Here is a 26747-nt window from a genome sequence, read left to right as displayed (position 1 = left end):
TAATTGCTTGTTTGTGTTTGTTAAGTGCATGTGTTGTTGTTTAAGGCGAGGGGAGGCCATTGTTATCCTGGGACTGAATATTATGTACAGTGCAATGGGAATAAAGGGCCGAGTTTCAGTGTAGACAGATCTGTCAAACAAATACACTGTGTGGGTGCCCGGTGTGCCTGGCAGCGCCTCTGCTGGGTATATAGCCCTCTGTGTCAGTGCAGGCACACACTTGGTTACAGGGCCTTCATTGTGTCGTAGGTGGGAGGTGTGGTGTGTGGTTTTGTAACTGTATGTCATCAGAGCTGCCAAGCTCCCATACTGCTTGTGACATGTCCATGTTTTGAGTGCATTTGCCGTTTGCGTGTGACATTCAAATGGTTTTGTGACACTTTTCTACAGTAATAAGACACATTTCAGAAAGGATTGTGAGACACCTACAGCTATTTGCACTTTTTTTAGTCAACAGCAAAGTTGCATTCAGGGATTTGTAGTTTTGTTTGTAGAGATTGCTGGAGGACAAAGAAGTAGATTGGTTGAATCTTCCTGGCATATATGCCAGCCACCTGGATACATTTTTGTCAAGTTTAGGTCCAGGCAGAAATGTAGGTGATACTACAGCATTGTGTTTTCTGCTGTATTCAGTTAATTAGGTGACAACTGCTAGGGGCATGTAATGTCTGTGAATCAACCCTTGCTGGCGTTGTGCTCAAACTTACAAAGGCTACTTCTGCTACACACAATAGCATTTGCAAATGATTGGTTTATTATTTTCACTATCAAATTAACTGGAATTATAGTTCATCTCGCATGGCTTTGTGTTGAGATCCATATACAAATAAACAATGCATCAAGCCTGCAGCACTATCTTTATATAAAAGAACTTTCAAACTTGAGGTTGTGATTGACAGGAAGAAAAACATGGTATACTCGAACTTTGAGCAGGCTGGAAAGATACTCATTTAAAATCAGTCAGCAATGTGTGAGGGAGAAACGAACCCTAAAACCTCTTGACAGCTGCACACATCAATAAAGAAGGAAATCAGGCTTGCCTAACAAGCCAGGCTTATGAAACGTATTCCTTTTATTTTAAAAAATGGAACTTGAAAATGCAGCTTTTTATCCCATTTTTGTTAAATTAGATTTGCACAGGAAACGGCGACTAAGCTCCCCAAAAAATGCTGTGCCACACTGCCCTCTCTCCCCCACCCCTAGGACGAAGCCCAGCCTCACCACTCACAAACTTCACCAGCCGCCACTGTTCTGCACACTAGGAAGATTGTATACTTGTGCTGAGGGAAGAAAGGACTCTATATTTTAACCGAGATTCCTCATCTATCTCTCGCTTATGTAAGGTTCCACAGCATGGGATATTTGGAGAAAGTGGTCGTATTGGTAATCTGTTAGCTAGTGTTCTTCCTGCAATACCTTAAATATTTTGAGTTCTCCAGTGCCCTTTAGGTCACCTTGTTTGTTTTTAGATGTCAATATTTTTTTTAATTTTGGAATCCTTCAGGCTTTGCTAATGCCTTCGATGGTACAGATACACACAGGGAGGTTTCTAGTATGTGTTGGCCTTTTGATCCCATTAGTCTATTTTTCTCTTGCCATATTTTACCCACCTGTGTTGTGTGGGTTGAGCATGTCGCCAGAGTATGACCCCCATATCATGGCACTGAATAATCTTCCTATCACGTTGCCCATGTATCTGCCAGGTTAAATGGTTCCTGTTCCGCACTGTGTGGCCATTCGTTGATAACTTTCAGTTGCAATGCCTAATAATAGTTTTGCAAATTTGGTAGATCAATTCCGCCCTTATAGACTCCTCTACAGGGAGATTCATACTATCTGGCAACTCTGCTATACCACAAAAATGTGCAAACTAACTCTTCCATTCTCCCAAGTAACTCCATTGGAATTCTGTTTGGGGTATTCTGGAATGTGTATAAGAACTTGGGCAGAATAATTGTTTTATATAGTCAGGCTCACCCCATTAGAGATAGATTTTCCACCAGTGTTTAAAGTCTTCTTTGAAGCTGGTCAATAGTGTCATTAATTTCTCCCATATTCAAGTGTAACTGCATTTGGACACCTGGATGCCAAGATAACGGAAGCTGTTCCTAGACTCCCTAATTGGGCATTTTACATTTTTTTGGTGGGTTCAAATTTGTTAAGGGATCCGGAATCAACTTGGACCAATGTACTTTAAGTCCTGAAAACTTCCCATATATTTAAACCACTCTCAGTACTCTGGGATTGGATCCCTGTGAATCGACCAGGTAGCTAAGGAGATAGCCCACGGAACAAGCATTGGCACGGCCAATAGGTTTTGCCCATGTGAAATCTCTTGGTTTTGTCATTGTTTTAACATGTTGCGCAGCAATTCATTTTGAAATAAAATAAAAAAAAAAACATGGTAGGAAAATTATTAAAGTCCTTGAGAGGACACACAGCTAATACCAAAATAAACACATACAACAAAGCCACTGACAGAAAAGTCGAGCATGAGACACCATTTTTGAAGTCAGGATTTCTGACTGTAAGTGCGATATCATTGCAATAAAATGGCATTTAAAATAAACGCTTTCACACAGAAAGCAGGAACAAAGTTCTGAACAGATTCCAATAAAATAAACACTTGCACTGGCATGAAGTACACACATCTGTTGATGCTTACAGCCTTCACGATTGTATTTTGAACAGTGTGATAAAACTTGAATAAAGTTAATTTTTAAAAACAAGTGGTGCCTGCAGCATTCCGGGGTTTCTTGCAGAAGCTCAGTAGTGGGTTTTAGCAGGAGTACGGTGGAGTATTCTGCGTGGGAATAGAAGGCTAGTTTTTTTAAGTACTGGGATTACCATTTTAGAAAAATCTGGAAAATTGCACTTAAATGTGAAAACTTGAAAGGTGGGGATAGCTCTTACTTGATCAACAAAAGAACAAGAAGGCCTCAGAAGCAAGGAAGCTATGAAAGCACCAATCAATCAACAATTTATATAGTGCGCTACTCACCCGCAAGGGTCTCAAGGCGCTGGATAGGGGGGGGTGGGGGTCCATTACTGCTCGAAAAGCCAGGTCTTGAGTTGCTTCCTGAAGGAGAGATGGTCCTGGGTCTGCCGTAGGTGGATGGGGAGGGAGTTCCATGTCTTAGCCGCCAGGTAGGAGAAGGATCTTCCTCCGGTGGTGGTTCTGCGAATGCGTGGTACAGCGGCGAGGGCGAGGCTGGTCGATCGCAGCTGGCGGGTGGGCGTGTAGAAGGTGAGGCGGTTGTTGAGGTACTTGGGGCCCAGGTCGTGGAGAGCCTTGTGTGTGTGGGTGAGGAGTCTGAACGTGATTCTCTTGTTGACGGGGAGCCAGTGCAGGTCTCTCAGGTGGGCGGAGATGTGGGCGTGGCGGGGGATGTCCAAGACGAGTCGTGCGGAGGCGTTCTGTATGCGCTGGAGTCCTTTCTGAAGCTTGGCTGTGGTTCCTGCGTAGAGGGTGTTCCCGTAGTCCAGTCGGCTGGTGACGAGCACCTGGGTGACCGTTTTCCTGGTTTCGGTGGGGATCCAACGAAAGATCTTTCAGAGCATGCGCAGGGTGTTGAAACAGGATGACGAGACGGCGTTGACTTGTTTGGTCATTGAGAGGGAGGAGTCCAGGATGAAGCCCAGGTTTTGTGCGTGGTCCGTTGGCTTGGGGGTGGTGCCCAGGGCCGGGGGCCACCAGGAGTCGTCCCAGGCGGAGGGAGATGATCCCAGGATGAGGACTTCTGTCTTGTCTGAGTTCAGTTTCAGACGGCTGTTCTTCATCCACTCGGCGACGTCTTTCATTCCTTCGCGTAGGCTGGCTCTGGCGGTGGCGGGGTCGTTGGTGAGGGAGAGGATCAGCTGGGGGTCGTCGGCGTAGGAAATGATGTTGAGGTTGTGTTGGCGTGCGATGGCCGCGAGGGGGCTCATGTAGACGTTGATGAGGGTGGGGCTGAGCGAGAATCCTTGAGGTACGCCGCAGATGACTTCGGTGGCTGCGGACCGGAACGGGGGGAGGCGGACTCTCTGGGTTCTTCCGTCGAGGAACGAGATGATCCATTCCAATGCCTTTTCTTGGATTCCGGTGTTCGCTGTATCAGTGTGCGGTGGCAGACTGTGTCGAACGCTGCAGAGAGGTCCAGGAGGATGAGGGCAGCTGTTTCCCCGTTGTCGAGCAGGGATCTGATGTCGTCGGTGGCTGTGATGAGGGCGGTCTCGGTGCTGTGGTTGGCTCGGAAACCGGACTGTGAGGGGTCGAGGGATCCGTTGGTCTCGAGGAAGGCGGCGAGCTGTTTGTTGACGGTCTTCTCGAGGACTTTGGCAGGAAAAGGGAGGAGCGAGATGGGGCGGAAGTTCTTGAGGTCGGTGGGGTCCGCTGTCGGTTTCTTCAGGAGGGCGTTGAGCTCTGCGTGCTTCCAGCTCTCCGGGAAGGTGGCGGTGGTGAAGGAGATGTTGATGATGTCTAGGAGTTGGGGTGCGATGATGGAGTCAGCCTTGTTGAAGATGTGTTGGGGGCAGGGGTCGGCAGGGGATCCGGAGTGGATGGTGTTCATCGTGCGGGTGGTGTCTTCGGTGCTGACCGGGGCCCAGTTGCAGAGGGTGGTGGTGGGGGGGCGTTGGTTCGGTGGTTGGGTGCGCGGTCTGTGCGCCGAAGCTGTTGTGTATGTCAGCGATCTTGCGGTGGAAGAATGAGGTGAGTGAATCGCAGAGGTCTTGCGAGGGTGTGATGTCGTTGCTTCCGGCGCTGGGGTTGGAGAGCTCTTTGACGATGCTGAAGAGTTCCTTGCTGTTGTGGGTGTTGTTGTCCAGTCGTTCTTTGAATGTTGCTCTTTTGGTGGTGCAGATCAGCTGGTGGTGTATGCGGGTGGCGTTCTTGAGGGCTGTCATGTTTTCTGTAGTCTGGTTGTGGCGCCAGGCTTTCTCGAGGGTGCAGCAGTTTTTCTTGGATGTTTTGAGTTCGTTGGTGAACCACAATGCTTTCTTGCTGCCGGGTCTGCTGGGTGGGTTCTTCAGAGGTGCGAGATCGTCGGTGCAGTTGGTGAGCCACTTTGTGAAGTTGCGGGCTGCTTCGTTGGGGTCCGTTGCGGTGGCGGGAGGGTTTTGGCTGAGGGAGGTGGTGAGCTGGTCGGCAGTGATCTTGCTCCAGCTCCTGCGGGGAGCCTGTTGCGGGTGGTGGTGGGTCGTGGTTCTCCTGAAGTTGAAGTGGACGCAGCTGTGATCAGTCCAATGAAGTCCGGTGGAATGGCTGAAGGAGATGTGCTTGCTGGAGGAGAAGACAGGGTCAAGCGTATGGCCGGCGTAGTGGGTGGGGGTGTTCACCAGTTGCTTGAGTCCGAGGTTGGTGAGGTTGTCCAGCAGGGTGGTGGTGTTGCTGTCAGTGTTGTTCTCCAGGTGGAAGTTGAGGTCCCCTAGGAGGATGTAGTCAGGGGAGGTGAGGGCGTGCGGGCTGATGAAGTCTGCGATGGCTTCGCTGAATTGTGTGCGTGGTCCCGGGGGTCTGTAGATGAGAGTGCCTCTGAGGGTGGTCTTGGGGTCGGTGTGTATCTGGAAGTGAAGGTGCTCGGCGGCGGTGAGGGTGTCGTCGGAGTTGGTCGTGATGCGGATGGTGTTCCTGTGGACGATGGCGATGCCTCCTCCGGTCTTGTTGACGCGGTCCCTCCGGGTGATCTTGTATCCGTCTGGGATGGCTATGGCGATGTCGGGGGCTGAGGAGGTGTTCATCCAGGTTTCCGTGAGGAAGGCGACGTCTGGTGATGTTGTGTCGAGCAAATTCCAGAGTTCGACGGCGTGTCTGTGGACGGAGCGGGTGTTGAGCAGGATGCACTTGAGGTGGTTGTTGCTGGTGCTTGGCCTTTCAGGTGCGGTGCAGGTCCGGAGGCAGGTGAAATTGCAGGCTTGGCAGGTGAAGGGTCCGTGGGTGCGCCTCAGGGTGGCTCGGTAGCAGGCGGGGTTCACGTCGGGTTTGAGTGCGTTGAGGGTGGCAGCGTCGTAAGTCCGTCGTGTGGGCCGGCAACGTCGGGGGCCAGGGGTCCTGGCGCTGGGCGCGGTCCAGGCGCGGACGGGCGCAGACGGGCTTGCCTCTGGCGCGCCGGCGGCACGCCCGCTGCGCGCGGCCACGCAGCGGCCTGCAATAAGAAGGGTGGAGGGAGGGAGGAGCAGCAGCTGGGAGGCGGGTGGCAAATGGGAGAGGATGGGGGCGGGGCCGCAGGGGAGGCAGCGGCGGGAAAGGAGAGCGGGGGGCAGGCGGGGGGAGAAGGGCACTGAAAGAAACCAACAGTGAGAGAAAAACGGGCAAGCTAGAGGCAGAAAGCTAAAGGCAGAAAGAGATTAAAACGAGCAGAGGCTAAAGGCAAGAAACAATGAATACAATAAGAGCAAAACAGGCAGGCTAAGGGCAGAGAGAGAAACGAGCAGAGGCTAAAGGCAGAGTACAATTAAGGGCAGCAGACAAGCAGGAGGAGGGAAATCGGGAGAGAGAAAGACGGACAGAGGAAGAGGTCAGATTTGATACTCACCGCCCACCACTGGGCCACCAGGGATGAGGCGGGTGGAGGAGGGCCTCGAACTTCGATCAGCAACAGCGGCGAGCAGGCAGAGCACTAGCAGGGAACGCTAGCGCGGTGGGGGAGCGGACCCGGCCTGAGAACAGGTCAAGGTTCGCACCCTCGCCGCGCAGCGGCCTGCAATAAGAAGGGTGGAGGGAGGAGCAGCAGCTGGGAGGCGGGTGGCAAATGGGAGAGGATGGGGGCGGGGCCGCAGGGGAGGCAGCGGCGGGAAAGGAGAGCGGGGGGCAGGCGGGGGGAGAAGGGCACTGAAAGAAACCAACAGTGAGAGAAAAACGGGCAAGCTAGAGGCAGAAAGCTAAAGGCAGAAAGAGATTAAAACGAGCAGAGGCTAAAGGCAAGAAACAATGAATACAATAAGAGCAAAACAGGCAGGCTAAGGGCAGAGAGAGAAACGAGCAGAGGCTAAAGGCAGAGTACAATTAAGGGCAGCAGACAAGCAGGAGGAGGGAAATCGGGAGAGAGAAAGACGGACAGAGGAAGAGGTCAGATTTGATACACACCGCCCACCACTGGGCCACCAGGGATGAGGCGGGTGGAGGAGGGCCTCGAACTTCGATCAGCAACAGCGGCGAGCAGGCAGCAGGCAGAGCACTAGCAGGGAACGCTAGCGCGGTGGGGGAGCGGACCCGGCCTGAGAACAGGTCAAGGTTCGCACCCTCGCCGCGCAGCGGCCTGCATTAAGAAGGGTGGAGGGAGGGAGGAGCAGCAGCTGGGAGGCGGGTGGCGAATGGGAGAGGATGGGGGCTGGGCCGCAGGGGAGGCAGCGGCGGGAAAGGAGAGCGGGGGGTGGGCGGGGGGAGAAGGGCACTGAAAGAAACCTACAGCGAGAGCAAAACGGGCAAGCTAGAGGCAGAAAGCTAAAGGCAGAAAGAGATTCAAACAAGCAGAGGCTAAAGGCAAGAAACAATGAATACAATAAGAGCAAAACAGGCAGGCTAAGGGCAGAGAGAGAAACGAGCAGAGGCTAAAGGCAGAGTACAATTAAGGGCAGCAGACAAGCAGGAGGAGGGAAATCGGGAGAGAGAAAGACGGACAGAGGAAGAGGTCAGATTTGATACTTACCACCCACCACTGGGCCATCAGGGATGAGGCGGGTGGAGGAGGGCCTCGAACTTCGATCAGCAACAGCGGCGAGCAGGCAGAGCACTAGCAGGGAACGCTAGCGCGTGGGGGAGTGGACCCGGCATGAGAACAGGTCAAGGTTCGCACCCTCGCCGCGCAGCGGCCTGCATTAAGAAGGGTGGAGGGAGGGAGGAGCAGCAGCTGGGAGGCGGGTGGCGAATGGGAGAGGATGGGGGCGGGCCGCAGGGGAGGCAGCGGCGGGAAAGGAGAGCGGGGGGCGGGCGGGGGGAGAAGGGCACTGAAAGAAACCAACAGCAAGAGCAAAACGGGCAAGCTAGAGGCAGAAAGCTAAAGGCAGAAAGAGATTAAAACGAGCAGAGGCTAAAGGCAAGAAACAATGAATACAATAAGAGCAAAACAGGCAGGCTAAGGGCAGAGAGAGAAACGAGCAGAGGCTAAAGGCAGAGTACAATTAAGGGCAGCAGACAAGCAGGAGGAGGGAAATCGGGAGAGAGAAAGACAGACAGAGGAAGAGGTCAGATTTGATACTTACCGCCCACCATTGGGCCACCAGGGATGAGGCGGGTGGAGGAGGGCCTCGAACTTCGATCAGCATCAGCGGCGAGCAGGCAGCAGGCAGAGCACTAGCAGGGAACGCTAGCGCGGTGGGGAGCGGACCCGGCCTGAGAACAATGACCCTTCCTTTTTGTCTCAGGGATTCATCTACTAGAATCTGAAGAGGGGGGTCAGTGCAACACCGAAGCTGCTGTCATGTACCATGGTTGTCTATTTTGCTACTTCCATGCAAAGCATCCCTGCTAGCAACAGCCAGACTCCACCCTGAAACAGACAGAATTATTTTAAATGGCAAATAGTCAATGTGTGTGTGTGCTCTTAGAGAATACCAAGTAGCCCCAGCAGCTAACAAGAGCACACATTTCCAAATTTCCCAGGTCCATGCATGATGTGCTTCTCTAGTCCACGTTTTTTCTTTTAATTCTGGGACTTGTAGTTGTGTTCATTACACAGAATTAAAAGAAAAATTGGACTGGAGCAGCACATCACGCATGGACCTGGGAAATTTGAAAGCTATAAATTAATGTAACTTGCAATCTTTTTTCTAACACTTGTCTACCCTGAACTCTGTAACATCAATGCTGCCCAATTGTATTGTTATCAACCTTTCACTGTTGCAGCGAGGTCCCCTAACACTGAAAATAGGGTAATGCTTGAATATTGCAATGGTTGAAATGTGCTGCACTGAAGCCTTATTTAGGGAATCCTGCCAGGAAGCCAGCAATTTTCTGATTAAAATGATGGTGTGACGGTCTCAATAAGGCACTATGAACTTGCAGAGACAGCTGACCAAATCACACCTCATCGTCTGTAGAATTGATAGATCACTCCCTCTCTCTCACTAACTCATTTGAACGTCCCACTAAACATTTTATCACCTCACTTAGATGGTGCGCAATTTGTGTTTCTGCTGTATGCAAAAATCCATCAAAAATTAACATTACAGAACCACAAGTTCCCAAACTCAGGTGAACATGGCATTTCTGGATGTAACCTGGTTTTATATCTTAAAAAATATGGCATGTGAAAAACTGGTTACATTTCTGTCAGTTCTACACACTCTGAGGTCATGCTCCCTGCTCCCCCAACCACAGCACGAAAGCATGCAATTGAGTTGCTCAGATGCATATTTTTGTTGTTAAAGGGCTGCAAACAGGAAGGTCGCAGGCCTGAAGACTGACGAGCCGACCACATGGTTTATGAGAAAAGCTCCTTGTTGTTGAGCGTTGGGAGGAAATCGAAAGTGAAAGTTGCGAATGGCAAGGGTGCTGATAGTTGTTTAACACTTCCACCAGAGTTCAATGTGAACTTGTCAGTAAAGGAAGAAGCCCCAAGCTGCCCACCCTTTAGCCATTAATCAGTTCTCTTGTTTGTTGTTCGAACGCCTAATTGGTGCTGACAGCACTAGGATTAGAAAACAAGAGTTTCCAAATTTGAGAAGAAGGGGCGGGACAGAGGATGTGGCGTAAGGGTCAGAACCGCAGACTTTGGAGCTGGGTTTGACTCTCGTACTCGGTTCAGCATCCTGTACAAGCATGCTTGAAATGAATGCTAACACAAAAAATCTAAATCAAAGACGTTCCACAAATAAAAAATAATGCAGACCACAAGCACCCTTCAAATGCATGCTGGCAGGGAGACATTAGGTGAACGTGGTGCAGAAAAAAACAAATAAAAGAAGTTCCAACAGATGAAAAGGAGTACTTGGGCCATGGGACACTGATAGGAGAAGCACTGAAGGAACAACAGGAAACAGCATACTACAACCAAAAGAAACGGAGAAGAAAGTGGCAAGCATACAAACCAATTAAAGATAAGGGTGGGATGTAAGCCCCTTTTAAGATTTATATTAAATACAATAGATTTTGCAAGCACAGCGCAAGTGATGTGCAGGCGCAACCTAAAAATCACATCATTCCAGCCCTGATCACAAGTCAGTGCTTTAATGAAGGTGTTCTTGTGTATCCAGCAAGCTAAGAACTCTGTGGCCAAGGCAAATGATAGTTGGCACAAAAGGCTTGCTTGCCTCACCCCCAGTCTGAAGCAGTTGTGTTTTATGGCGTGATCTCCCCTATGTGGTGTGCCTGGTAAGATGTGAAATATAAATGAATGAACTGAGCATGTTATTTTGAATCGTATGCTGCAGAGCAGCAAGTATCAGTTTTTATGTCTGCATGAATTTTCAAGGAAAGTTCCTTAGGATAGCGTTTTCAATATACTTAATGGGAGGTTATGTTGTCAAGTGGGGACGGTGTGACCTGCTAATAAAGGAAACCTAGCTTGCTGTCCTAGATTTCATACTTGAACACATTATGTGATCCTGACCCAATAGTGTCATTCCATAACTGACAAAAGTGGAATCAGTATAAGCCCAAGTACTATTTACGGACCTGGACAGGATGAACAAACATGTTTTTTAATGAAAGCTTCAACGTAACTGTTGGTGCAGGTTTTCTTTCACAATCTGGCAGATTGGACTAATTATGGGGCTTTGATACACACTTGGAAAAGAAATGTGGTCTCATTGGTAACTATGTTCTCCAGGGTTATGGCACTAGCTACCAGATAATGAACACTTACTTCATCTCTCTATGCATATCCTTCTCTCTCGAAGTGGATGTGCTTGCAAGTAGGCTAAATGCTACAAACCCATTTTAACAACTAGGCTGCAGGATGTATTATGCTTTAAAACTCTTACAAGCTGAAAGGTAATACCTTTAGATGTGTTTGCCTTCACAAGTTTACAGGGCTCATGACAGTAGGTTTAATGCACTTCTAGACAATGGTTAACAAGTTGACAATCGCCAAAGAAAACACATAAATAAAGCAAAAAAAGGTACTGCACTAATTGAATAATATAAAACTGCAGCATTCGGATAGATCCTTTTTGGGTAAGGCAAAGTGTACATCCTAACCTGTGTTTGCCAGGTGAGGAATGGCTGGAACTCTCCATTAATTAGTGCCCTGTCTTCTGTCCCACTGAACACACTTGTCACTCTATCTAATGGACAGGGAGATGAGCATTGATCTCTTCACACTGTCTACTGATATACCCCTGTCAATACATAAACTCAGCAAGATGCGAGCATTGCATTTCTGCCTGTCCACCTTTCACATCGCTTACTACATGTGCTGCTCTCTGACGATCAGAGCTTTCCTACAAGTCAACAGTTCTAGCCGCCCTTGCTTTTTTTCAAGATTTCCTATGCACTCTGCTTAAATTGGTAATTTTAATCTTTTGCAGCTTTCTCAACAAAGGGATTTTATTGTTCTGGCTGTTCGCACACCAGTAAAAGATGAAGAAAGTGATGGTCCCCAAAGAAAAACTGGTCAGTCGAAGTTAGATGGCCTCGATGAAGAGTGGGCCACAGAGCATGCACACCAGGTAAGACCAAACTGTCACCATTATGGGTCTTATAACTCAAAACAGTTGCTGTCCTGGATGTCTGGAGAAAACAATATATTTCAACTCTCTGGCCTTCTATGAGTTATCGCGCAAGAGCATAGCGTAAATTTGAGAAACGATGAAGTGTGAAAGTTGAGATCATTCTTTGGCCAGGGCATATAGAGACTTGGTAATTTGAGCAGATAAAAAATCTGTTGAAGCAGGTACCTGAGTTCCCAGTATGGATAGTGGTGCAGATCACATTCCAGGCAGCGGCAATAGGTTGCCGTAGGACTGGAACATTTATTCCCTCTGAGATTTGGCACCAATGTCTCCAGTATACTGTTTGTATGGGAGTGTAAATCAAGTAAATGTGTCCAGTAATGGGGCTGTAGAGGTGCAACATATTGGGCAATTCATTGAGGGCCGAAAAAGGGGAGTTGAGTCTGAAGATTGAGAGGGGTATGGCCTGCACTCTTCTCTTTCCTTCCAGACATATTGTAAATAATAGAAAGTCAAACTTTAGTTGTACGATGGTGGGGGAAATGCAGTTAATTATAAACTATCCCAATGGGGTCAGTTGTTTGAGAATGGCAGTTAATCCTGTTATGGATTTTAGTTGTTTAGTGAGTACACCAAAAGGTCATTTGTAGTCTGGTCCTCTCCTGTATTAAATTGTAACTGGGAGAAAATATATAGGCAATACTAAAATCTGCATTATGGCTCATAGGTCTGTATCTACGCCTCTGATACAATAGCAACTTGAGGAAAAGGACCATTATAACGTGAGCCACTTGAATATTTAACTTTTGGCAGTGCTTAATTTGTAAAAGAAAGAGTTTTCATGCCCGAAGCACTGCTCAGAAGCCCTCTGCCGCAGCAATTAAACGTTGGCGCGCCCATTACCAAGCTGGTAGCTTTAAACCCACCTCATGCCTCAATCTACTACCGGACACTTTCTGTCCCTTCATCTCAATCTTGCAGGTTCCTGCTTTGTCCCTTTTGTGATGGTCTTTCTCTTCCTCCGCCCTTCCGATTTGTGTGTTGTTCTCTCTCTTGGTAAATATATGATGCAGAAATATGTGCCTGTCTCCAAAAAATAAGTGTGGGTGGCCTCCACCAGAAAAATCTGACTCAAGGTAAGCACTGATTCTGTTGCAGTCTAGGGAGTTTCTTGGCGAGGTGGCCCATCATTGCAGTTGTTAATGTGAGAGATGATCACTACAAAAACAGGCTGATTTGTTGTGGCGCGAACAGAGACAACTTGCAGGATGCAAAGATTGGAAAATGCTGCTTTTGTGACTCTTTACATGTGGAATGGCTTCAAAAGTCAGTGTCAGTCTGACTCTCAGAGTGCAAACATCGTGAGAAGGTTTTCAGAGGGAGAAATTTGAAATAGATTGTTCATCACTAGTCGTCAATTTCCTTCTTTGATTACCTTTTTCCAATATGTTGGTATCACCCAGGTAAACGTGGAAGAAGCGGTTTCTTTTGTTGCATGCACGGACTTGAGTATGCTCCAAGACTTATCGCTGTAATAATAATAACCAAGTAGGCTTTAAAGCTCCTTCTCTTCTTTAGAGTTTGCTTTCTCACATGCTTATATTATTATTTCCTTTTAACAGGTATCTCGCATGCTGCCCGGAGGACTGTTTGTGCTTGGCGTGTTTCTTATCACATCACCAGAACTTAGCAAAGAGGCTCAAAATGTGCTTCGTAAGGTATGTTTAGCAGGTTGTGTTGCACGTGGAACATAAATAAAATTTTAACATTGCAGTCGTTGGATTCAGCGGGTTATTTATCCTTTTTGTGTCTCATACTTTCACTTCTCCTTCTCATTTTACAGCTCCATATCTTGTCTGGTTTGAAGGTTTGTTCCTTCAGATGCTTCCATCTCAAAACCTTACCCTGATTTTGTTTATATTTTTACGGCTTGTATAGTTCGTCCCTGTGCTTAATTTATAAATAAAAAAAACGTGCTGGTGCCCAAAGCTTTCATCTGAAACACGCGGCTGCCGCAATTACATGTGCGAATACAGAATACTGAGGCAGCCTAAACCTGAAACCATCTTGGGCCTCTTTAATCCATTTACAACCACTCCCTGCCCATTCAGCTCACTCTTGCAGTTTTTTTGCTTTCTCCCTTTGTGACGCTCTCTCGTTTTTCTCTTCCTTTGTCTTTACCTTTTGCTCGCAGTAAATGCTTGAGGCAGCACAATAAGTGCCGGCCCTCAAAAATAAGTGCCGGCGCTCCGCACCGGAAACAACAAGCACAAATTAAGCTCTACTTCGTCCCCTTTTTACCTACAAGTACGATTTCCAGATCTGAAGGCTCAATTCCTTGTGTCGTTTTACACTTTTCTGTAACATATTTTCCAAATTACAACCTGGATTGTTTTCTATATTAAAGAATGTTTGTCATCTGAATGATGATCCACAGTTTTGAACAATGAAGAACCGGCATAAGCAGGTGTAATCAACTCGAGGGCAGAGTCCTCTTCTACGTTTCCCTATAATATAACTAAACAACACCGATCTCTTGAAATGTTAGGTTTCAGGAGTAATAGATACAACAAAGAACTGCATCGAGATAGTTTCAAACCGATTAATAATATGTAGGTTTTGTTACAACTATGTTGTAATACCAGTTTTCTTTCAGCTGGCAGCTTGCCACGTGAGATGCCTACCTCGAACATGGTTTTCTGCCTACTTAACCTCAGGAGTGGGTAGGCCTGTGAGAAATTTAAATCTCACCAGACGTTTTGCTGCTCCATTAAGTTAATGGTCACTGTTTTATGTGTGAAAACTACGTTTTATGCTCTCTGAGTTTTAAGTTATCGGGTTTTGATAGCGCCAGAAGAACATATACAGTGTGATCACACATCTGAGACGCCGGGAAGGACTGTCCAGATGCAGTGACTTACGGGATGTTAATAGAAGGCAAGATCACAATTAGATGACCATACTCTGGAATTATAGTGTAACACACTAAACGCTTTTGAGGCTCTAACATGTCATCACTGCTCCGTACAAAGTTCTGTAACTCTCCGGGTGTTTACGTATACCCCTTCTGGAACAGTAAGACTCATGGCACCGACAAGATACATGAGGGGGTGCACAAAAGAGATAATCACTCAGGCCACTGCCATTGTACACCGAAAAAACTGCCTCCCATCTTGTATAACCTGGCTCCTAGTAAAGGCAAGGATTGATTTCAGGGGTTCGAAATTGATTTATTAGGGTCATCTAGGTGCAACCCACTTGTACCACAAACAGAAAATCAACTACTACCAGCCCAGAAAAGCTTTGAGATCAGCTCATCTCACGCTTTTAACAATCCTCAAAGCAAAACGCAAAAGATGGAGAGACTGAAGATTCACTATGCTCCACCCTAGATTAAGGAATACCCTCCCTAGTCATATTAAAAAGTAACATTTCCCTTTTTTTCACAAGACATTAAATAGATGACTTTTCTGTTAATTCCTCTCCTTTTGTTGACTCGCAGTCAATATTTCCTTTACACCTGTATATGTTTGAGTCCCCTTTGAGCTTGGTTAAAAAAAAAATATATATATATATATATATATATATTGCAATAACCCCATGGTATTCTCAATTTTTTCACTCCTGCAAACCAGAAGTACCTGGATAACCATCGAGAAGACAGTAAGAACAAACCGGAATAGTTGCAACTTTAAGTATTCTGTCACTGTGTGTATAGAGCTAAAACAGGACAGCGTGAAAGAATTCCTGCTGTGGCGTTTCCCATGTTTCTTTGTGTAAAACTATATACTAGGTCACCGTATGCCTAATACCTATTGGTGTCACCTTTCCTCACTCCCATCACTGTTTCTAATTGTCTGTGGACACAGAAACATCTACAGGCTCTTCCCAATGACTCTGAAAGTGGAAAGGATTTTATGCATTGTTTTCCATAAATAGTATGGCAGAGCGTTCTGACCTTTATTAGCACATCACGACGTTTGGAGGTGTTTGCATCGGTGTATTAGGGAAGCAGAACGGGAGGTAAATAGTTTATCTGTCCCCATACGTCATCACAGTGCACCTAAGCAGTCCAAGCTCATGGAGAGAAGTTCAATTGCTGATGAAGAGCATCAAAGCATATAATGGAGGAGCAACCTCCCTCTGGAAATTCCTTCACAAGGTAAAACTAATGGTCTCTATAGAGCGCCTTAGAACATTTGCTAATGTTGTCCTAGATCAGCAGCGGTACTAACAATCTTGCTGGACTTCTTAAATGCATTCTTCCTGCAGCAGCATGCAGCAAATCAGAGGCAATAAATCAATCTGCCCTTTTTAAGTTCTTGCATCTTAAGGTCTCGAAAGCCTTTCTTTATGTCACATTTTAAATGTTGATACCGCACGTGTGCCCACTTATACGTTCCGATGGAATATAAAAACTGATGTCATGTCACTTCATCTAAATATGTTAGATTTTTTGTTCTCTGTAAAGCTCACTGCCAATTCAGTGGTTCGGTCTGAACTAAATAAATAACAAAAATAAAGAAATGTACGTTCTGCTCTCTTATTACAGAATAGCCAAAAGGTGTCATTGTGATACTTGGGTTCATATTTTGTCTCTTAGTCTCGATTATGAGTGCCCCAGTTAATTTTGTTATGGGGGTAACTAGTGTTACCACACAATAACACCACAAGTTTCTCAACAAACACTGCACACCCTGCCAAACCTTTTGTGGGGTAAAAGTCCCCAACAGACTGTAGGTCAGGCAGATTTTGATGTGGAAAGCAACAAAATTCATGTTCGCCCCATTTTAATGCCAAACTTGTCATAGGTACTGCTTATCACAACCGAGAAATTCCAGTCACTTCTACCTTGGATTGTTACAGGTGCGATAAATATTGCACCCTTCCCAGGGCACTCGGAGCCGGGGTCTTAAGAGTGAATCATTTATTAAAAACTGTGATGATGAGATTCCTTGATGTTTTTTTGTGTGTAAACCAATGCAATGCTTGCTTTTAAATCCTGTGCATTTTAATTACACTGCAACATGTCCTTCAGCTGGTATTCTCAGTGGATAGGACTGTGATGAAAACAAGGTTATGGCACTACGCGGAGGACGACGTCACAGACCGAGTAGCTCTACACTTCTGCTCTGTTGCGAAGAAGTATCCTTTTTCGTAAAATATTGATAATTGAATGTAGGTGCTGAACAGTACTGTAGTGCTGGTCTGACCCGTCTGAGTCGTGGTGGAATCTTTGGGGTCAGCAGAGACTCGTGATCTTTGCAAGGTTTTTGTAACAAGTGCTACTTGTACCGTGGCGCAAAACTCCGCCAGGTTAATTGCAGTAGTGCAGTAGGCACCAGAAGCCCGAAAGGGAGGGAGGGACATATATGTGTGTGTGTGTGTGTATATATATATATATATATATATATATATATATATATATAGTGCTGATCACAAAAGCAATGAAGTTATGTGACATAACATTGTCTGTCCTCAAACTTGTTTAAGAGCTTAACAAAGTTGATGAAATAACTGTCCGCGTTAGTGGAGTTCTCGTGAATAGGTCGAGATGCAAAATAACGAATCGTAGTGGGTCGCATTTCGACCTACCTCGTGCGTATTAATGGGGTAGGATGCAAACAGCAACCCACTACGATTCACCAACATCAAAGAGATGGTGGCCTGCTGAGATCAGCAGACGACCATGTTTGGGTTTGCTTTTAAAGAATGCATTTTTTAATGCAGCCCATTTTCATTGAAAAAGAAATGAAAAGTCGTTGCAGCTTTTTTTTATGACTAGGCAGTGGTCCTTTGCAGCTTGTATCCCTGTCTCCCCACTGAGCCTCACCTGCCCGAGTTTGCACCAAGCTACCCTATGCAGACCTGGGTATCAGAATGCTTGCAAAATGTAGATGAGAACGAATTTGTTGCTGCAAGGTTTGATGCCTCCTCAGTGTACAATATATCTGAATTGGACTATGACTTACCCTGGACTTCCTCCAAGAGCTGGAAGGTAGGGGAAAAGCCTGGCTCCACAGAGTAAAACGAAAGTATGCCAGGCTGTGGGAATGTCACAGTTCTTATATAGGAGGGGAGGTAAGTTGTTTTGCAGTATATGATTGCATGTTAATTTCCCAATGCCCCAGTCACTGAAGGTTTACATAATTGTGCCAGGCTTAATAAGGCACAGAATTGTTGCTTTTTACAGTTAAATGATAATTATATGACGCATGGCTAACATGATCACCCACCCTCCACTTGTGTATGTATGCATATAAAGCATATCATTGCATTTATATCTTTGTTTCATTTCATTATGAATGGATGTGTTTTCTTTAATCTGGAAGAATTACCTGTCGAACATACGACGTCCGAGATGCCAAGGTAAACTTATTTTTAATTTTTTTGTATCTTACTGCATTTTCCATAGTTTCCTATTTTCATTACAAGTTAACTATTTCTGCACTTGTTCAGACCACTTATTAATTCCACTTGTTTAGATTAAACAATGTCACGATATTAGCCAGTATTGTAAACACATGTAGTCTCGCTGTTAAAAGAGCCCTGTAATATCCTGTGTATTCACATTTGCTGCATCGCCAAGCTGGATTCTGGCCTGATGGGAGTGAATGATGTTCTAGAATGGTGTGGTGGGGAGGGATGGGGTGTGGTGTCGCGTAGAAGGTAAGAGATAGGCACAATTGGAGGTAGGATGGAAGTCTGACAGAACCTACCAGCTCTTGCTAAAACCTAAGACCTAACATGGAAGAAAGAACTTACCTCCTTCTTGAGTGGTTCTAGGCGCATGTATGAACACCCTGACCTCCAACTTCAACAAGCGCAATGTGCGTTAAATGGGACTGTACGCAGGTTTGAGTGGATCTATACTACCTACAGTTTTGTAAAGCTCTGTGTGCTGCTTTTTGGCAGTTTCAAAACGCTTTGGAAGTCTCCGAGAAACAGGTTACATGAAGTGAGGCATTCCGTTTAGTTGGAGCTTGCTTGAACCAACCAGTAGTCAGCCATGATGATTACGGGGTTTCACTGTCCGACCTTTTGGAGTTCCCACTTTTGCATTCTTCTTTCTGTTTATGTTCGAGTGAGGGAACAGACCACCCACATCTGTGCACCAGTGTGGGGTTGCGTGCATGGGAGGATTTTCAGCTCTGCAGGCAAAATAGAATGGTGCCGGCGTAGCAGTCCCCTGCTGCTGATTAAAGGTTGTTAACAAAGTTGCGTTGTGATTAGTTGCCATCAGTGGTGGCATAATGCCTTGCCTTATGAAAGTGGTGCTGTTCTGTGTCTAAGGTACCTGCATTTCAGTGCCACCTCTCAAAAGCATGCCAGGATTTTCACTTTCCCTTCCCTCTGCTTCCCGAAACTAAGGCAAGACTTCCGAATATATCCTTAGCTTATCTATTTGAGGACTACAAGTAGAGTATTCAATAATGCTGTCCTTGAATATTTGGGGATACATCAGTGCATCTCCTCCACCATCGAGGGGCAGCATGGTGACTTCAGCTACTTCCACGAGGCAGGAATATTGGGAGGAGCTTACATGGTTAGAGCACAAGTACTGGTGCAGGGGACAGGGGCACTCATCTCAGGTTTCTTGTTGGCCAGCGGGCCATATATAGTGTTTTGGGCAGGGGTTGCACCCCGGATTTGTGCTATCAGTATCCCCATCAGTAAAATGTAGATTGACTCACTGGCTGGTGGACCCTTTTACGAAGCTGGCTCTTTATATGGTATGCCAAAATTAGGTATACTGTGGAAAAAGTCCAGGGGTTCCATTACTAGTGGAAAGGGGATTGCTCTGGAAATTCCAAGGTGTTCTTTTAGGGGGTAGTGGCGAGCAGCCTTAGGCTTTTCAGAGAGGAAAGTTAGAACGTTACCTTAGGCACGCAGCCAATAAACGAGACACAAACCCAATAAGGAGATCCACATCAACTCACAGAAATAACAAATATGTTTATATATTTAGGCACCAGAGTCTATACGATCAGGTAAGTACGTTGTGCAAGAGAAATTCTTTCATGTTCCAAAAGTCAACAGTGCATTTTTCAAAGGCAGCAGTGTTTTCCTATGGAGGAAATCAAATACTGCATACAGGTATAGTACAGCGACTTATGGGAACAATCTCCTGGACCTAATATAAGTATGGGGCAAGGTCCAAGACAGCACCAACATGTCACCTCAGGCACCACTGAGGTGGCTGGGTGCAGAGGTGCTTTTCAGGGTTGGGGGCCCAGTGTTATCCTGAGGGGATAAAACATGAACTGCATTCGGGCACTTCACAGCAACTTACGGGACCAATCTCCTGGACTTAAGGTAAGTATGGGGCAATGTCCAAGGCAGCACCAACAGGTCACCCTGGGCGGCACTGGGGCCAGCCGGGTGCAGAGGTGCTTTTCAGCGTCGGTGTCCGATGCTAGTCAAAGGGGATCGGTCCGGTTAAAAAGAGGCTGCAGGTTTGGACTGGGAGGCTAGTCAGGCTGAACCAGGACGGGGGCTCAGCTCTAACGATGTTTAGCGACGTAGGGACACCTTGGGTCCTCTTCTCCATGGGCGACGGGTGCAGAAGTGTCTTGAGGCATTGGGTTTTTGTCTCCGGGAGCACTCGCGGTCAAGAGGACCTGCAAACAGAGGCAGCAGGTGGGCTCAGTGAGTCTACAGTGGGCAAGTTCAAGGTGTGCTTTGTCTCTGGAGGGCCAGGGGACCACGCTGGCACTGTTGATCCACTTCAGCATGGGCTAGGCGGCACAGGTGTATTGGTGCTTTCCGGTGTCAGGTTTTGGAAGTTGGGAGTCGTCTCAGGTCTCTTGGGGTGCCTCCAGGATGCCGGGAAGCAGCTCCACTGCTCCACCAAGAGTTCCTGGGTCTCTGTTGGAGGCAGCCAGTCCTCCCAGGCTTTTGGATGCATGATAGCTTGCACAATGAGATGACTTTAGCACAGTTCGGCTGGAACAGCAGACAGGCCAGCAGGGCTGGTGCCAAGTCAGTTTCTTCTTCCTCAGTCTTTGTTTTTGCTGCTCTTGAGTGTCCTCCTTTGTAGGACAGCAGGAATCGAATTTCTTGGTGCCAGTGTTTCTGCTAAATACTGAATTGAGGGGTGTAGAGGAGAGTGTAGAGGAGTAGCCAATGGGCTACTTACCGCTGGGGTCACTACGCTCCCTATGTATGACCATGTCATGTAGGAAGTGGGTATAATCCTGTCCCAGAGTTCCTGATTCTGCCAACACCAATATTGCAGATTTCCAAAGGCTGTGTCCACATCAGGCAGCCCATCGTAGGGGTGAGACTGACTTGAGTGGTGGACACACCTCTCTGAATACTGAATTCCCTGCCTTTCCAGGTGCCAGATGGGCACTGGGGCAGGGGGTCGGCATCTTCCTTCTGAGGGAAGCCAGATATGCATGCCAAGAGCAATGAGCTTCATTGAAACCCCCTGCCTTGGAAGGCAGATTTGCAGGCCATCCTGTTGGAAGAGGTGTGTTAACACCCCTGCTAGAGCAGGCTTTGTTCCTGTCTGCCCAAACAAAGGCTTTCACCGATGGTGGCCAGAAACATATGTGCTGGTGGTAGGCTAGTTAAAACTAGTCAGCCAGCACACATGTAGAGCATAGTTTTTCAGGGGGCACCTCTAAGGAGCCCTCTGGGTGCATGTATTAATAAATCCATCAGTGGCATCAGTGAGGGTTTATTAATATGAGATGTTTGATACCAAACATCCCTACTTTCAGTGAAGGCATCATGTAGCTGGAGAACTCATACTGACCAGCGTCCAGCACATGTACTTAAAATGGCTTCCCTCTTCACACACCATGTCTGAGAATCGACAAAGACATAGCAGGGGCATAGCTGCTCTTGCAGATATGTCCTCACAAGTTTCCTACAACCCATGAGTGTAACTTTTAACTTCATTGCAATAATTCGAAAAGAGAATGATTTTTTTTAAATCTTCTTCATACTCCTCATTATAAAAGGTGCTGAAAAATGCTTTTAAATGTGGTTTGTAGACAAATAAATGACAATTCTGGACAATAAAGTCTGTGTCTTATACCCGGGTTCTTGGCTGTTCATTGAGAGGTCAGCAAGATTTTAACTCCTAGAAGTTAGAATACATGTTCTTCACGTAATAAAAGCATATTGCTTATCCAAAACAAATTAATATTAAACATCTGTAGTTGGTAAAACTTGGTACCTTTGTTGGGGGCGTTTGATTTGAGATTGTTGATTCTGCTTGTAGGCTAAGGTCTCTATGCTGTTTCAAAAGGTGGTTGCTACGTTCTTGTCAGCACCTGATTAACATTTACAGAAGCCTTCTATCCTCTGCCAGTATCTTGTCTGTCCAATACACTTCCAGCCGTATCCACAAAAGTTAACTTACACGTTTGAGAAATGTACACATATAAGTTTAGTCTTAAACTTTTGAGTAACTTTACTACTGGGCTATTCACAAAATCCTTATGTAAAGTTACTCAAAAGTGCAGATTTACACATCTCCACCCTTTGAAACAGGGGTGAAGCCATATTTATGAGTGCACGTTACGACTTACAAAAAAGAAATTGTAGTAAGTCCAGCATAACACATGGCCAACCACTGATACTGCAGCACCCTCCCATACAAACTAATAGAGTTTATGTCTTAAAATAAAACCCAGTAGAAGCTATTGCAATTTTTAAAACTAATTAATGATTTTATTCAAAATTAAGATCATAGTGCTGTATCATTTTTTTCTTTTGTTCTGCATTTAAAACATACAAAATTAATTTACAGTATTGTATAACATAAAAATATTTGTACTATTCTGGCTGCACCCTATACGATACCTGCCACATTTGGCACCTGAGTGTGACGCAGCGTGGCCGGATAGGCTGCCACGGGTGCTCAGTGGCCCGATCGGACCCCGACCGCATGGGGTCGACACTGTGGCCTGTACTGCGAGGGCCTGGACTGCGCTGTTGCAGTGATCTGCTGTGCGAGAGCCCTTTGCGCCTTCGATGCCGTTGCGAGATGTTGCAGACATGACGTTATTGGAGGATGTCCGAGTCTGTGAGTTTCTTTGAGAGTCCAACTTAATTACCTTAGGATCTTGGTTTTCGGATTGGATGTTGATCTCCTTGGAGGCTGCATTCGGTGATGTGCGTGACTCTGCACTGCACACATTATTCTTTCTCAGAATTCGTGCCATGCTCTGTGCTCATTATCCCTGCTTTCCTGGTGCGCCCTTGGTGTGCTGAGTGTTGGAACTTCTATATCAAACGCGATCCCCGCGCAGGCTTATCACGATTTTATATGTTTGCATGCAGAATGCAGTGTCTGCTACTGAGATTAAAGCCAAGGCCCAATGGGAAGCGGACATTGGCAACCCATTTCTGATGAAGTGTGGCGACGTTGCTGCACGCACATGCGAGAGCTGTCCCCTAACTATAGACTGCATCTTATTCACTTCAATTTTTTTGCACCGCTTGTACTAAATGCCCTGTAGACTGGAGAATATGGGCATTCGTGCTGATGCGGGCTGCGAGAGGTGTCTGGCTCCTGAGGCAGACTTCTGTATCTTGCCTGGAGTTGTACAGCACTGTGGGAATACTGGACGGCGGTGTTGCGGGCGTCTGAGGAGATGACAGGACTCCTGTTGCCGCACACCCCTAAGCTTGCTCTTTTGGGCTATGTCGAGGGGATTCCCCCCACACACCGGAGGCTGGTGGGACTGCTGCTAGTTAAGCGTAGGTTCGCGATGTGCGGGGGGCGACGGCAGGCCCCCCGCTGTTGTGACTGGTTGAAGGACGCTGTGTACAGTCAGGAGCAACTAATGATATACTGGGCACTTATGCTTGAGGGTTCCTGGCCGAGAGATATATGGGCCCCCTACGATCTTATTTGGAGTCCCGTGCATCGAACAACGTGCGGTTGCCAAACGCTTCCCACTGATTATGCAATAGATATGCTCCCCTTCCATGCCATTCAATTACTGATTGCATTCCAGTTGGCGATTTGAAGGCTGCGGTGTTCCTCTATCCCCCCTTTTTTTACTGTTTTCTCTTTTGCTTCTGCATTCTCCTGCTCTCTGCTCTTCTCCCTTTCTATCTCTCCCTTCGTCTTTCATTGTTTACATCTGGATGTTTCAAAGATGCGGTTCTATTTTCACAGCACCTTGCGGCGGTATGCCGCCTTCTCCTTGATGTACACTTCTGATGGTTCATAGGTCACCAGTTGTGACTTGTACTCTTCACTGACCATCATCTGTATCAGTTGGCCTCAGAGCTTTGTTCTGTCTGGGTTTTGTTACCAATAAATGCAAAAAAACAATATTTGTGCTAACTTTTTCCAAGTTTAATAAACTTAAAAATTTTCCTATACCTTACCATACGGAGATCTCGGCACAACTGTGGAGTTTCCCTTTGTTAAAGTGCGTAACAGGCACGTTTAAGCGTTAGCCATGGATACCGCTATCTCTGGGTCCCACATTTCTCCTGTATCTCTCAAATATAGGCCCATTTATAAGTAGCAATGGAACACTTGGCCTTGCCTCCGGCTCCAAAAATCCTGTCACTGACTCCGGTAATAATATAAACAGGACCAGTGTTCCAGTGTAATACAATTGCTAAAATAAATAGCATTCTATTCCAAATATAATTGGAAAATTATTTATTTGCTTTCATATGTCTGTCGGATAGTTACAGGAAAATGCTGGAGAACCCTGACGTTGACAAGTTAAATGACAGAAGAGCCTGCTCCTTTTAAAGGAAAGCACTATTTTCACAAATTAACATTCTCCTCAGTAAAGTTGAACCTGCATTTCTGAATCTGTACTGCAATCTGTTTGCACTATAAGTGTAATTGTTTTTATTGGGTTTAAATACATGGGCTGTTAAAAAAAAAAAAAATCACTTTTGTGTTTGGCGGGTGCTGATTTTATATCACTGAAACCCAATACTGGATGATAATTGTGAATGACTGTATTTTTAACAAATGTCTTCTGGTGCTTTTTCTGCCAGTGTTCAGCCAAGCCTGCAGATTGGAAATACCAGAGTGGGGTATCTTCCTCTTGGGTACCTCTAGAGTGCACCATCAAGGTTGACATTCATGTCCCGTTACCTGCTACCTCCGTCAAGCAAGATTTTCAGAGAAGTTTAAGGGTAAGTAGGCCTGTAAAATACTTGCACAAGGATACTGTATCTTCTTTGGTGGTGAACACATGGAATTTTCTATCAGGGACATCCTAATTGCAACTCTGGAAGCAGATCCACAAGTATGTGATCTTGAATGTTAATAGAAGGCTTGTAATTGCCATTGTGATCTTTGTCCTTAATCATTCTAATCTAGTTTAGTGTTGGGTTCCTGATGGGTCAGGCTCTTCAGCTCTGCACCACTGCATTGCGAACAGATTTCCTTATCCATTTGTTAAGCATGGCTGTAATGTGGGTGATGGGTCCCAAATTTAGATTAAGATTAGATTAATATTAGGTTCTTGTAATTTAAAAACTGGCTTGATCTATATGAAATATTAGGAGCCAGATGATTACTAGAAGTACATGAAACTAAGGGCCTGATTTAGATATGGGCAGATGAGTTACTCCGTCACAACGGTGACAGATATCCCATTTGCCGAAATCTAAATCCCATAGGATATAATGCTATGACCAGTGCCTTAAAGCAGGAGTCAGACACAGTATTGATAGTAGCATTGAATTGGAGATGATACTGTGTTGTAGGGAAGATCATTTAAATCAGAGATGGTGTGTTCAGTCCTGTTAGCAGTCTAATGTATTACACTGTATTTAATGCACAGTTTATCTAATACACATGGGCTTTTTAGCTTTTGGTTGTGATGAGATATGAATATAAATACACAATATACTGTAAAAAAACAAGGAAACAACATTGGCAAAGCCAATTTGTCTGGCCATCACAAGCCTGCAGTGTTTTTTTATTTTTTTATTTTTTGCCAACATACAATAAATAATAAAAGCAAAACATGCTGCCATCTAAAAATGGTATGCATATGTTTGCAAATAAAATGAACCATTCCATAAATACATTAAAAAAACATGAATTAAAGCAGAATAAAAAAAGGAATTGGCCTCCCAGTCATAGCACTTAAGTGCACTCATTTTGGGTGAATTTCACAAAATGCCCTCACTTCATCAAGAAATACATTTCTTGATAAGGTGGCACAAGAAGAAATTATCACCCAACCAAGCCTTCAAATTTAAGGCATCTACAATGTCACTTAACTTTATAGCAGCACTATAAAAGGGACACAAAAACTAAGTCACCATACCACTTGGCACCCAGAGTGCAAGCAAAATAAAATGCATGTTTTATTTTAAAGATATATGTGTATACAAAAAAAATATTTAAAGAACACACTTTGAAAAAACTTTGTCCCTGAAGGGAAAGAAAATATTGTAAGCAAAGTGAACAATGTGCACAAGCTTTGTGTAGTCACTTCAAGTGAAGGGCACCAATCCGTAAAGTGGACTGACCATTGCCCTATGCTGTAAGGTCTGGCAGGAAGAAGCAAAACGTAAGTGGCAAATCAGCAGACTAATGCACGAAGCCTGCTGACCTGCAGCCCCTCTATTGCTGTATATTATGTATATATTTTTGGAAAATAATAGTCTAATGAGATAGCGAAAACTGCAAGGCCTATAGCCAGAAGTATACTTTTAGGGAGTATGGCCCTCAGCTGTGACCAGACATTAAAGCTGTGCTCTGTAGGAGCATTCGTTCCAAAATACTGGTTGTACTTCTAAATATCAACCTCCTGGAATATCATGGCACATGAATATCAGGGACAGAATATCAAAAGATATGTGCATATAGGGAAGCATAGATTTACTATTCCTAAGTCCACATATCTTGAAGATATATACATTGCGTAGGTATATATCTGTGGAGTAAGGTATAGAAAATCTACACTTAGTTACCTGTGGATTTTTTGGATTCGATATTTGGTCCTCAACATTCTGTGCTATCAACATTCTGGTTTCGATATTCATGATGCACACGCTGTGATTCTATGTGAAGGAAAAAGTGGATTTTTTAAGGTACATATTTTAGCACTCTCAATCACCTTTCCACAATCCAACTTTAAATCCTGTCCATTAGATGGGATTTAAAGTAGAGAGTTGTAAAGTTGTAAAGTAGGGCGACTCACAGT

The 26747-nt window shown here is 45.6% G+C and overlaps 1 protein-coding gene across 2 annotated transcripts in view; it reads left to right on the top strand.

The window, feature by feature from the left end:
• Nucleotides 1–26747, top strand: part of ODR4 (odr-4 GPCR localization factor homolog) — a 171960-nt gene that overhangs the window by 51875 nt on the left and 93338 nt on the right. For both annotated transcript variants that reach the window (XM_069232000.1, XM_069232001.1), the window contains 5 exons: nucleotides 11446–11586; nucleotides 13212–13307; nucleotides 16628–16734; nucleotides 17922–17958; nucleotides 24580–24720. In XM_069232000.1, the coding sequence (XP_069088101.1) occupies nucleotides 11446–11586; nucleotides 13212–13307; nucleotides 16628–16734; nucleotides 17922–17958; nucleotides 24580–24720 (522 nt within the window). The remainder of the gene's footprint in view (nucleotides 1–11445; nucleotides 11587–13211; nucleotides 13308–16627; nucleotides 16735–17921; nucleotides 17959–24579; nucleotides 24721–26747) is intronic.

The sequence above is a fragment of the Pleurodeles waltl genome, chromosome 4_2 (genome assembly GCF_031143425.1).
Source record: "Pleurodeles waltl isolate 20211129_DDA chromosome 4_2, aPleWal1.hap1.20221129, whole genome shotgun sequence".
NCBI classification, from domain to species: Eukaryota; Metazoa; Chordata; class Amphibia; order Caudata; family Salamandridae; genus Pleurodeles; species Pleurodeles waltl.
The sequence above is the reverse complement of the archived record's forward strand: the minus strand, read 5'-3'. Positions and strand labels throughout refer to the sequence as shown.